Raw genomic sequence first — 14641 nt, 5'->3', positions numbered from 1 at the left:
TCCTCACAGATCAATTTTTGATTTAGTCCAATAAGCTAGGTTTGGTCGGTTCTGTAGAGTCTTTAATTGGCTCGGATAGCTTCGTGACGTTGGTCCGGTAAGATTGTAACCATTTTTATCGTGTATTCTGATTGGTTTTGAATTTTAATTGCTGCCATTTCAAGGTATGGCATACACATGTAGATAGAAAAACTTACTTAACTAATTGACTTAATACAGCTTTAACAATTAAACTCTTAACAGTAAACAATGTAACACATTTACATTGTATAATTTACGGCAGAACCTACTTCTATATTGAAACAAATCTCCGAGTTCAGCTTAATTTACTAATCTTATCAAATCATTAACAGTGTATTGTCTGAAGACTCATTTCTCAAAGTAAACGTACAATATACGACAAAGATAACAAAAGCTTATCAACAGCTAAACAACAGGAACATTTATTCATTTTCCCTTACATATACTGGCGCATAGATTAAAATGGGACCAGTAAAAAACAGTGTGGAGTCCGGATCCAGAACAGGACATTTATCTGATAAGCTAAAGGCATTTAATTGAAGGCAAAGATGTTACTCAACCACCATTTGTATCAATAGAGCATGTTATTATAATACAACAGTGATACTATATATTATCAGATTTTCATAGATACTAAAGAGATAGCAATCAGATTTTAATCAAATTTTCCTAGAGATACTATAATAATTATAATTAAATTTCCGTAGCGATGCTAACAGGTTATATTTAATTTTCATAGATATATACATTGTACTCTACATTTCACTATATACGTATACCCAAGAGAGAATTTTCAATATGTATACCTTAAGAGAAAATTTTCATGGAGATAATCTCTATAATTCACTATGTACAATTATACCTTTAGAGAAAATTTTCATAGAGATAATCTCTACAATTCACTATGGATACCTTAAGAGAGAATTTTCGTGAAGATAATCTCTACAATTAACTATATACATGTATACCTTGAGAGAGAATTTTCATGAAGATAATCTCTACATTTCACCATGTATACCTTCAGGGAATGTTCATGACGATAATCTCTACATTTCACTATGTATACCTAAATGAAGAGATAATTTTGACGGAGATAATCTCTACATTTCACTAGGTATACCTTGAGAGAAAATTTTCATGACGATAATCTCTACATTTCACTATGTATACCTAAATGAAGAGATAATTTTGACGGAGATAATCTCTACATTTCACTAGGTATACCTTGAGAGAAAATTTTCATGACGATAATCTCTACATTTCACTATGTATACCTAAATGAAGAGATAATTTTGACGGAGATAATCTCTACAATTCACTATATACATGTATACTTTGAGAGAGAATTTTCATGAAGATAATCCCTGCCTTTCACTATGTATACCTAAATGAAGAGATAATTTTCATAGAGATAATCTCTACATTTCACTAGGTATACCTTGAGAGAAAATTTTCATGACGATAATCTCTACATTTCACTATGTATACCTAAATGAAGAGATAATTTTGACGGAGATAATCTCTACAATTCACTATATACATGTATACTTTGAGAGAGAATTTTCATGAAGATAATCCCTGCCTTTCACTATGTATACCTAAATGAAGAGATAATTTTGACGGAGATAATCTCTACATTTCACTAGGTATACCTAAATGAAGAGATAATTTTGACGGAGATAATCTCTACATTTCACTAGGTATACCTTGAGAGAAAATTTTCATCACGATAATCTCTACATTTCACTATGTATACCTAAATGAAGAGATAATTTTGACGGAGATAATCTCTACATTTCACTAGGTATACCTTGAGAGAAAATTTTCATGACGATAATCTCTACATTTCACTATGTATACCTAAATGAAGAGATAATTTTGACGGAGATAATCTCTACAATTCACTATATACATGTATACTTTGAGAGAGAATTTTCATGAAGATAATCCCTGCCTTTCACTATGTATACCTAAATGAAGAGAGAATTTTGACGGAGATAATCTCTACATTTCACTAGGTATACCTTGAGAGAAAATTTTCATGACGATAATCTCTACATTTCACTATGTATACCTAAATGAAGAGATAATTTTGACGGAGATAATCTCTACATTTCACTAGGTATACCTTGAGAGAAAATTTTCATGACGATAATCTCTACATTTCACTATGTATACCTAAATGAAGAGATAATTTTGACGGAGATAATCTCTACATTTCACTAGGTATACCTTGAGAGAGAATTTTCATGAAGATAATCCCTGCCTTTCACTATGTATACCTAAATGAAGAGATAATTTTCATAGAGATAATCTCTACATTTCACTAGGTATACCTTGAGAGAAAATGTTCATGAAGATAATCTCTGCCTTTCACTATGTATACCTAATTAAAGAGATAATTTTCATGGAGATAATCTCTACATTTCACTTCGAATACCTAATTAAACGAGAGAATTTTCATGGAGATAATTTCCATGTTTCACTATGTATACCTAATTAAATACTTAATGAAAGAGAACATTTTCTTGGAGATAATCTGTGGTCCTTTGAATACATGTGAAAGCATTACACATTACATTTGAATCAAAAGTAAGGGACAAGGTCATTGCAGGACAATGAAATATTCACAGTTTCACTACATCTGGTAAATGCAATAAACACAGGTGGGCTTATTTAATTTCAAAGCATGGAAATACTTGAAACACAATCACATAAGGTGTTAGAATAATCAGGCAGTGTAAAAACACATTCAACCATCTCATCATTTGATTTTGATAGATAGCTAAAATCTCGATCTCTGTACAAAAGGATAAGGTTTAAAAATGCTTAAAACTATAACATTATATACAAAGTTAGTCTATTAATATACATGCTAATGTCACGTTTCCTTTTTGTTTGGTCTTGATCCCAGCTGTAAAATGGAGAAACTTAGCATCAGAACTATCTAAGAAATTTTCTTATATGTAAAACATGTGTAATTTGCATTGATTACATTTTCATTGATTAAAAACCATGAACAAATACAATTTTAAAATTAACAACTCCGCAGTTTGTTCATAACTGTGAAAACCTTTCACAGTGTGGAAAACTGTAATGAAAATGACTAGCTACCCCAGCTATATATATATATATCTCAATTCTGACCAAATTCTCCTTTCCAATGAAACCATGAACACCAACATACCAGCTTATTAATTGGTCAACAGACAAGCACCTATTGTTAACAGATAACAATATTTACATTTGAATTGTCATCAATATTACAAAATATTACAGTAATCTGTCTGTGATAACAGTACAACAAAACAATCTTCATATTGCACAGGAATAATACCACCAGTCACACGAGTTTCGTTTTATATGAGATTATTGATACGAGTCTAAATTGTTCATTTACTAAGCACCTGGTGAGGTTAAATTAAACACTGGTATAGAGTGTCATTACTTTCATGTGAAATAAAAACCATACTAAGATTCTGTTTATCACATAACTAAGGTATATTTGAAAACCTTTATCAAAACATAATTTTGTCATTCTGATGATTATGAATTGTGAAATGATGTCTTTTTCATTCCCTGGCTCTTTCCATGAAGATACGCCACCACAATCAAAATGATACAAACTTACATCCATTCACAACTCTGCCAGGTGATATCTATAGAGATTTAACACAGTTATCACATAATCAGCCTATTATCCACTGTATTCAGCCATACAATAGTCTTGCATATATATATGTTAACTGTGTATTATATATACCCTGGAGCATTTGTCATTGCTTACACCAGTAAGAAATTGAAGACGACGTCATTGTATGGACAATAATGTCATATTATTGTCCATTGGCCCTAATGAGCACTGGACGAGTTATAAAAATATTTCAATCATGTGACACGTTCAGGCCCCGCCCATCAGCACCTTTGGGTCACGTAAGACCCCCAAGGTCATCAACCATACCATCAAACTGCCATTCCTTGGGTCACGTAAGACCCCCAAGGTCATCAACCATACCATCAAACTGCCATTCCTTGGGTCACGTAAGACCCCCAAGGTCATCAACCATACCATCAAACTGCCATTCCTTGGGTCACGTAAGACCCCCAAGGCCATCAACCATACCATCAAACTGCCATTCCTTGGGTCACGTAAGACCCCCAAGGCCATCAACCATACCATCAAACTGCCATTCCTTGGGTCACGTAAGACCCCAAAGGTCATCAACCATACCATCAAACTGCCATTCCTTGGGTCACGTAAGACCCCCAAGGTCATCAACCATACCATCAAACTGCCATTCCATACTGAAAATTCTAACCAAGTTAAAACGAATTCAAATAGAAACTTAACAAATGCTAGTCAAAAATACGATTTCCCCATAAATAAACTATCACAAAGTTTACCGTGCACAGGGGTGGATGCGAGATCCCAGGGTCATGAAATTTACAATTCAAAATACAATAATGGTAAAGCACCTTAACATCCTTCTATCTATGAAGAGTATTTTATTCTACCTTATTTGGATTATGAGAAGCAGATTCTTTTTACAACATGTTTGTGTTCATCTATTTACTTCTATTGGGCCCCGCTCCTCTTGCCTCAGGGGGATCAGAGTCACCATTTATGCAAAATCTGTTCCCCTTCCCCTAAGGATGTTTCTGACCATATTTGGCTCAAAATCTATTGAAGACTTTTGACTAGTAGCGATTTGAAACAAATGTTGGAGGATGACGGACACCAAGCCATGGCATAAGCTGACCAGCCCTTCTGATCCAGGGAATCATATATGGGACAGGGGGAAGGCACTTTGTAATTAGGGGGCCACCTATAGGAGTGATGCCCTTCCAACATATCCATTTTGTTGTGAAGAAAGGTAACCTTGTATAGAAGGAATTTTAATGTAAAAAAAAATGGCACCAACACATCAAATACACCCAACAACGTACAGAGTCAATTTATTTCTAACCCCACCAACCCATAGATGTGATTTTAATTCCCCCCCCCCCCCCCCCCCGTCCCGTATATGTTTTCCTTGAACAGCCCAGAGCTGATAATTGATAATGTAGAATATTCTGAACAAAAATCATATACTGAAATAAACAAAGGGAAACAACTTTTTGCAAAAGTTGTCAAATCAAAATACCTTTCAAGGAACACAACAACATGACAATGGTACATATTATAATGAATCATTTCAATTTTAGATCAAAATGTTGCTAAGGGAAACAACTGCATACCATGCTTAAAACAGCCTATCTAATTTCAAAGAGATTGGTTAAAATGAAGGAGAGATTGGTTGAAAAATGTAGGAGATCTTGAGACAAGTTTATGCTGGACAGACAGACACAGTCATACCATAATACTGATAATAATTTTGACGGGCATTTAAAAAGAAGTTATGTGAAAAAATCTTGTGTTATATGAAGTTGTTATCATAACAAGTGCAGTTGTATGACATATAAGAAGTTGATGGTGTATTCACAACATGCTGCTGCTCATGACATATCCAAAATGGCCTTCTCACAAGACTGCAGCTTCACATTTACACTACTGGTGCTCTTCTCCAAGGTCTTCAATGTCTGTTTCTGACACATGGTCTGTTTGGCCAGATTAAATATCCGTGTCTGCAGCTGTTCCACTTCCAGAAGGATGTCCTTGAGGCGATTGTTCTTCTCTTCCATTTCAGACTCTGCATCCTGGATCTCCTTTTCAACACCTGGTACCAAAAATGTATGAGATGATAATTATAATTAATAAGCTAACCTACATGGTTGCATCTGGAAATTAGTTGACAGTCTGCATTAAAAGTTCACAGTAACAAACACAACGGACAATTAAACAGGAATGACAACTCTTCAACCAGAAAATACAGTTTCATCAATGAACAAGAGATCCCAGAGGGATCTTGGCGCCCACCATTTAATGATCTTTATAGCTTCCATATCAGATTGATCTTCTCTCTATTTTTCCCTTCCTTTTACTAATCTGTGCAAATTGAGAAACATCCCTTAAGTACTTTTCAAACAAGGGAAACCTAGCTATATATAAAATTTGAGATTTAGCGATAATGGCTTTTTGTTGGCCAGGTTGTTTTCCGGACAGATTGGTCCCAAACTGCAATACGAGGGACCAAGGGGAACCTACATATGAAATTTGAGAAAGATCCCTTCAGTACTTTCTGAGAAATAGCGATAACAAACTTCAATTGTCAAAATCCAAGATGGCTGCCTGTCGGCCATGTTGTTTTCCGATTGGTCTCAAAATGCAATATGCATAACAAGGCACCAAGGGGAACCTACATATGAAATTTGAGAAAGATCCCTTCAGTACTTTCTGAGGATTAACAATAACAAGAATTGTTTACGGACCGACGGAGGGACCATGGACGCAGGGCGATTTGAATAGCCCACCATCTAATGATGGTGGGCTAAAAATTCCAACTGCATGAATATCCATTCTCTTTTTTCTCAAAACTGTTGGCATGAAACTCACCTGACAGCAAGTATATATTGTAATACTAACAAGGATACAGTAGTTGTAATTAAAGTAAAAGCCTAAAATTGTCCGTTAGGGTCAAGGTTAACAGATGGACAAATATGCATGTAGCATGCATCTGCTGACTTTGTCGTGCCCTTGTTTTTCATTGCCAGAATAACTTTGATATACACTGCCCATTAAATACGTCCAGATGGCAATATATTGTCTTCCTTACAGAAGGACATATCACTAACCCATCTCCTTATAAATTTTTATCATACTTAATTAATTTAAGTATAAATATGTCAATAATTTTTCTGTTGTAAATATTTTACATCAATGCTAGCTAGACTCTGACAAATGAACCACCTAAAACCATGCAGCACCCCAAACAATTACCTCAGTATTGAGAAACAGTTGTTGACAAAAAAATCTAATTGGTGTGACAGACAGCAGAATTACGTGAAGGAACAGTATTAAACCAAAATATGTACAGTGCACTGACCGTTCATCTGACTTTGTAGATCTTTCATCTGTTTATTGTAGCCGTCGCGGTCTTTGTTGAGGACTGCAAGGATCGACGTGCGATGGTCACTGCCACAGATTCTGAGGTATTCTATAAAAGCTTTCCCTATCCCTGCAACAACAAAAAATAAAATAAATAAATAAACAATATACTTCTGAATCAGGAGCTTACATTTCAGATCATATATCTTACCTTATTTACATGTACAGTCAAACTTCGTTAACTCGAACTCAGATAACTTGAAGACCCCGTTTAACTCGAAGTATTACTCCGGTCCCGGCCAAAATCCTTCTTTTTCTTAGTAATAAAAACTCGGATAATTCAAATCGGATAATTCGAAAAACTCGGTTAATCCGAAGTAAAATGTTGGTCCTGCTATTATAAAACCTATGAAAAATGTACCGGTTATCCCGAAGTTGAAAACATTATTTTCATTTTTAAACAAAATGTGTCAACACAAGTATCTGTCTTGGTATCAATGTTTTTCCTGGTATTAGTATTTTTTCCCAGTGTAAGATATCTATAGCGAGTATATAGTAGTCTTACCTATATCTTACTTAACAAATACCATGACACCAAACATAAATATCTTACCTATATATATCACCCGATATAAATATCTTACCTATATATATATATACCACCTGATATAAATATCTTTACCTATATATCACCTGATATAAATATCTCACCTTTATATCACCTGATATAAATATCTTACCTATATATCACCTGATATAAATATCTTACCTATATACATGTATATACCACCTGATATATTAAAATAAAATATCTTACCTATATACCACCTGATATATTAAAATAAAATATCTTACCTATATACCACCTGATATAAATATCTTACCTATATATATCACCTGATATAAATATCTTTCCTATATATATCACCTGATATAAATATCTTACCTATATACCACCTGATATAAATATCTTACCTTTATATCACCTGATATAAATAACTTACCTATATATCACCTGATATAAATAACTTACCTATATACCACCTTATATAAAATTGTCACAAACAGAAAATACTTACTAAACAACATAAATTCTGTAACTCACATTAATATCCTAACAAACATAAATGTTACTTTTTCAACATAATAATCGTTACCTCAAAAATATCTAACAATTTAACATAATACTTCAACATAAATATCTTACCTAACATATCTTTATTTTACCCTTATTTTAACATAAATATCTTAACAAACATAAATATCTTAACAATCATATCTAAATTTTACCTATATTTTTAACATAAATATCTTTCCTCACATAAATATCCTAACAAACATATTCAACATAAATATCTTACCTAATATATCTATATTTTACCTACGTTTTTAACACAAATATCTTAACATCTTAACAAACATAAATATCTTAACAAACATAAATATCTTACCTAATATATCTATATTTTACCTACGTTTTAACATAAATATCTTAACATCTTAACAAACATAAATATCTTAACAAACATAAATATCTTACCTATTTCCTACCTTAAATAATTAACAGATATATCTTACCAGAATCATTATTGTTGGTACTACCACTGTTTTCACCACACGTTGTCTCACTGGTGATCGCCACATCTGTAATGCTAGAGAAGAAAGTATTCCATAGATAAAGGTACTTTGTAACATAGTAGGTATAGGTATATAGGTACAAGTCACAGTCTAAAAAATCTTTCTCATACTTTTTCTTTGCAAAAATAGTTTGTAACTGTGGAAAGCTTGAGAGTATTCTACCAAGTCATGTGTCTGTCAGTGAAAAATCTTTAATCTTTTTCAATACTTAAGTGTACAATTGGCAGACAGACATGGGAGACTTATTTTATGGCCTGTCCGGGCAAGTAAAAAAATTCAATATTTGTATGTATATTAAATTATCTACTCTCAGTGAATACATAAAATAATATGGTTTGTTATTGACCAGGTCATTACATGGTGATCATAAATGCACATACTATATAAATATTTATACATATATAAACTAGAGCTGTCACCAAGGGGGTGTCAAGCATACCCCCCGGTTTTCCATGATTGGTTTGGATACTTTGTTAAGCTGCCTATTTATGGTACTATAACCAAATCAAACATGTTCTATGTTTAGGTAAGAACTAAGTGAATGCATAGCCGAACAAAATTTTGCTTGTTTTTAAAGAAAAAGGGGCATAACTCTATTAGAACTGGTAATTCGGCAAAATCTTTGCATAGAGCTAAGCCTCATAGGGTCCTCTAACTACATACCAAATTTTAGTAAAATCCATTCAAAACAAAGCAAATGCATAGCCAGACAAGCTAGTAACCATTTTTTGCATAAAGGGGCATAACTCTGTAAAAAGGTTTTTTTCGGAAGAAGACGTTACTGGAGACACAACTTCATGCCATCCTTCAACTCTGTATAAAGTTACAAGAAAATCCATCAAAAACTAAGTGACTGCATAGCCTGACAAATTATGACACATTTTGTATGAAAAAGGGGCATAACTCTGTTAAAAAGAGCTAAATCGCAAAATCACTGCAGGGGACACAATTTCATATGGTCTTCTAACTATATACCAAATTTGAGTGAAATCCATAAAGAAATGAGCGAATGCATAGCCAGACAAATTTTGTGACAGATGGACGGACGGACGGACAAGGTGATTCCAGTATACACCCACCTAACTTTATTACGGGGGTATAAAAAAATATTTAAGTATATATATAATTGTCAAGTAGTAATAACGACAGTACAGACCAGTAAATTGTCTAATTTTTGAGGCAATCTGCCCCTTTATCAAGACACGGGTAAATTACATACGATCACATATAGACATAGAACATGTACAGAATTACACAAATATATCTTGGCAATTCAGTCTGAAGAATCTCCAAGATGCGACAGAACTTATATAGACATGTTGTCAAGTTTTTCTTTTTCTTTATAAAATATAATATATCTATCTTTTTTAAATAGTGTGGTTTTTGACCTTTTAACCTTGACCAATGACCACTAAAATCATCAGGAGAACTTGCTGCTATGATTCTACAGAGTAAATATGAACTAAACCTGTTGTCCATGAAATGTTTTGCATGCAAGCTTTTGTCTTCAGAAGTGGTCAAGTATGACCTATATAAATTTTACCCTGTCTGCAAAAGACACCGTCAGAACACCGACTAGAATTGGTCTGTCGGCAAAAGACACCGTCAGAACACTGACTAGAATTGGTCTGTCAGCAAAAGACACCGTCAGAACACCGACTAGAATTGGTCTGTCGGCAAAAGACACCGTCAGAACACTGACTAGAATTGGTCTGTCGGCAAAAGACACCGTCAGAACACTGACTAGAATTGGTCTGTCGGCAAAAGACACCGTCAGAACACTGACTAGAATTGGTCTGTCGGCAAAAGACACCGTCAGAACACCGACTAGAATTGGTCTGTCTGCAAAAGATGAAGTCATGTAGGCTGTTAATCAGTATCTAAATTTTAAAGCTGACAGAACACTGACTATAGTCTGTTTGAAAAAACCTGGCAATAGAGTCATGTAGTCTGTAAACACTTCAGTTAATAACTTAAGATTCTAAATTTGAGATCAATAGAATATTACATGGGTCTGATCTGTGAACAGGGATATCTCAACCTGAGTGTAGGAGTTTGGCCAGTCAGCACGAGGCTTGCCGGGTGCTGGCCAGTCAAACTCTTACACAAGGGTTGTCATCTCCCTGTTCGCGGAACAGACCAATGATTGATTATTTTTCTCACATCCATGTAAGCAAATGTAAGTTTTTATGAAGTTTTTAATCAAGCCATCTATAATCATTGATGCTCCTTGGAATATGTGTCAAAAAATGATGTCATCATTTACAATATGGTTACTCAACACAAAATGTTGACGTTACGTAATTGTGGGCAGCATCATAGTGTGTGCCAGCTGGTGTATAGCTAATTTACATGTACACCAAACAGCAGAGACAGACCTGTTAGTGTTGCTATCTACACTCATTCTCACAGAGTCATCACTACAATCTTCAGCCATGTCTGTTTCCATCTGAAATAAAACAGAATTAAAGAATGTTGAAAGTTAATTGTCTTTCCTAATAAGTTTCAATATGTAAACTTTATCTATTTTACAACAATTGTGAAACAAGTTATGCCAACACAATGGCCAATCCTGTCGGCCCACATGGAAGTGTGAGGACTTTGGAGAAAACTGGTATATCCGGAGAAAACCTACGTGGAAGAAAACCCAGACTTCCTAGGTGAAAGGCAAGTGCGTTACCACTGTGCCACCGGACAACCCAAATCTATGCTTCAAAAATGTGTGGAAGTTTATAAATGCAGAACATGACTGCTTGGGGATATCTTAGAGTCTATATTTTGTTGCTGTTGTTGTTGTCAAAACAGGGTTCTTTTATCGTTTTATTTTGGTGTGTATAAATTAAATTTGATGATTACATCAACCCTGTGTCAAATTTCGGCATAGTTAACCGGGCATCCAGTAGACCCTTGAGAGTATGTTTTTGACTCCCCAAATTGAGATCTGACTCTTGGATTTGAAGGGACATGTCTAATTGACATGTTTTGACCCTTCAGATTTCTGAGATAAGGTGATTTGACTTCTGAAATTGCTAAAAGTCAAGGGTCAACTGGATGCCCTGGTTAAATGCTTATGTTGCAAAACTGATTACCTGCCTTCCAAGTCATAGATAAATTGTTTTATTATTGTCATCCCCCTACACCACTGAATCCAACCCCTTAAGTGTACATAGACCTGCTGTACATGTATTTATTAATCTATCTTCAATCAAATCACATTTTCAGTTTTTGGTCTTAACAAGAGATCCCAGAGGGATCTTGGCGCCCACCATTGAATGATCTTCATAGGTTCCATGTCAGATTGATCTTTTCTCTACTTTTCCCTTCATTTTACTAATCTGTGCAAATTGAGACATCCCTCCAGTACTTTTCAAACAAGGGAATCCTAGCTATATAAGAAATTTGAGATTTAACGATAATGGCTGTTTGTTTGCCAGGTTGTTTTCAGGACAGACTGGTCCAAAAATGCAATACAAGGGACCAAGGGGAACCTACTTATGAAATTTGAGAAAGATCCATTCAGTACTTTGAGAAATAGCGATAACAAACTTCAATTGTCAAAATCCAACATGGCGGTCTGTCGGCCATATTGTTTTCCAATTGATCTCAAAATGCAATAAGCATAACGAGGCACCAAGGGGAACCTCCATATGAAATTTGAGAAAGATCCATTCAGTACTTTCTCAGAAATAGTGATAACAAACTTCAATTGTCAAAATCCAAGATGGCTGCCTGTCGGCCATGTTGTTTTCAGATTGGTCTCAAAATGCAATATGCATAACTAGGCACCAAGGGAAACTTACATATGAAATTTGAGAAAGATCCCTTAAATACTTTCTCAGAAATAGTGATAACAAACTTCAATTGTCAAAATCCAAGATGGCTGCCTGTCGGCCATGTTGTTTTCAGATTGGTCTCAAAACGCAATATGCATAACTAGGCACCAAGGGAAACTTACATATGAAATTTGAGAAAGATCCCTTAAATACTTTCTCAGAAATAGCGATAACAAACTTCAATTGTCAAAATCCAAGATGGCTGCCTGTCGGCCATGTTGTTTTCCGATCAGTCTCAAAAGGCAATATGCATAACTAGGCACCAAGGGAAACCTACATATGAAATTTCAGAAAGATCCATTCAGTACATTCTCAGAAATAGCGATAACAAACTTCAATTGTCAAAATCCAAGATGGCTGCCTGTCGGCCATGTTGTTTTCAGATTAGTCTCAAAACGCAATTGCATACCTAGGCACCAAGGAAAACCTACATCTGCAATTTCAGAAAGATCCATTCAGTACTTTCTCAGAAATAGTGATAACAAACTTCAATTGTCAAAATCCAAGATGGCTGCCTGTCGGCCATGTTGTTTTCCGATTGGTCTCAAAACGCAATATGCATAACTAGTTACCAAGGGGAACCTTCATATGAAATTTGAGAAAGATCCCTTCAGCACTTTCTCAGAAATAGCGATAACAAACTTCAATTGTCAAAATCCAAGATGGCTGCCTGTCGGCCATGTTGTTTTCCGATTGGTCTCAAAATGCAATATGCATAACTAGGCACCAAGGGGAACCTACATCTGAAATTTGAGAAAGATCCCTTCAGTACTTTCTGAGAAATAGCGATAACAAGAATTGTTTACGGACGGAGGGACGGACGGACGGAGGGACGGACGGACGACGGACCACGGACGCAGGGCGATTTGAATAGCCCACCATCTGATGATGGTGGGCTAAAAATGCAGCAATTGCTTTTTAAATCCTATAGTAGATCACAGACGGAGAGATTTAGTGCGTACACATACAATTGACCAAAACCTCTTTTGTATAACATACAAACAATTGATTAATTCTCACATTATTCCTGCATATACTTCCCACCTCTCACAATGTAAAAGTGTACTTGGGTAATAAATAACTAGCTATGACACGGTCCACTGCACACATAATCCCCTGACATGGCTAATCATGATTACATGCCTGACCATGAAAGTGGTTCTGTGTAATGGAGAGTGGTAAAATGGCTGTATAAGATCAAGGGGAAATTAGCAATAAGTTAGTAATGATGAACCACTAGGGATTAGAAAAGTGGAAATTCGCTCGCCAAAGTGGAAATTCCTACCACTTTTGGCTTAACCTACCAGAGATTTTTAGTAGTTTCCACTTTATTTTTTATATTTCCGCAAAATGTTTCCTATTACCACTGCTTTAATAGTCTTTCCACGGATTTATCACTCTTACCACTAGCTGTTTATTCTTTCCAGTACAATTTAGTAATTACCACTAATTATATATAATTTGGTTTAATTGGTAAAAGTAGACCGCTAGTAACTATAAATCGTTCATCTGTTTCAGAATACTTGCCGATGGCCTCGTCACGGCTGAGCGCGTTCACCTGTGTGTCAAACGTGCCCCGTGACGATGGCAAGTAAAGGCTTCATACAGTGAACGCGCTGTAAGTTTAGCTGAACCATAGCTCTTGACGACCATGGAATTATTAAATGTATATGAACCAACTGATTTATGGTTGTTTTGTTTTCATTTCCATCCACTATTTTTACAGTTGAAATCAAAATCCTTTGATGATACAGCGCTGCGTACATATCTGACGGTAGGTATCTAGATGTGCTGCTAAGTGAATCAAAATTACCATGTAAAACCATATGACTATCTTCTGAGAGATGTATTTACCGAAATTATTAAAATGTCCCACACAAAGTTGTATTACGGTGTTTGTTTTCACTTCCAACGGAGAGATCTCGACATATGTGTCTGTGTGTTGATAGCAGATCGAGAGCACCAACACTGTTACGTAGGTGTGACACGTGGGAACACACTAAGTTTAGCTGAGCCATAGCTCTTGACGACCATGGAATTATTAAATGTATATGAACCAACTGATTTATGGTTGTTTTGTTTTCATTTCCATCCACTATTTTTACAGTTGAAATCAAAATCCTTTGATGTACAGCCGGGGACGTCGTCCCCGATTCAGCGCTGC

The 14641-nt window shown here is 35.2% G+C and overlaps 1 protein-coding gene and 1 long non-coding RNA gene across 2 annotated transcripts; both read right to left on the bottom strand.

Annotated features, from left to right (window-relative positions):
• Nucleotides 1-421: 421 nt before the first annotated feature.
• Nucleotides 422-5018, bottom strand: LOC117335585. The gene is made up of 2 exons (XR_004534456.1): nucleotides 1674-5018; nucleotides 422-1619 (listed from the first exon to the last, which is right to left on the bottom strand). It is a non-coding gene; the product is annotated as an uncharacterized LOC117335585 (long non-coding RNA).
• Nucleotides 5019-5034: 16 nt separating this feature from the next.
• On the bottom strand, nucleotides 5035-11829 carry LOC117335584. Its single transcript, XM_033895679.1, has 4 exons — nucleotides 11023-11829; nucleotides 8585-8658; nucleotides 7005-7136; nucleotides 5035-5738 (listed from the first exon to the last, which is right to left on the bottom strand). The coding sequence occupies exons 1-4, from the start codon at nucleotides 11091-11093 to the stop codon at nucleotides 5518-5520; spliced, it is 498 nt and encodes a 165-aa protein (XP_033751570.1). The 5' UTR covers nucleotides 11094-11829; the 3' UTR covers nucleotides 5035-5517.
• Nucleotides 11830-14641: the final 2812 nt, after the last annotated feature.

The sequence above is a fragment of the Pecten maximus genome, chromosome 10 (genome assembly GCF_902652985.1).
Source record: "Pecten maximus chromosome 10, xPecMax1.1, whole genome shotgun sequence".
Lineage (NCBI taxonomy): Eukaryota > Metazoa > Mollusca > Bivalvia > Pectinida > Pectinidae > Pecten > Pecten maximus.
The sequence above is the reverse complement of the archived record's forward strand: the minus strand, read 5'-3'. Positions and strand labels throughout refer to the sequence as shown.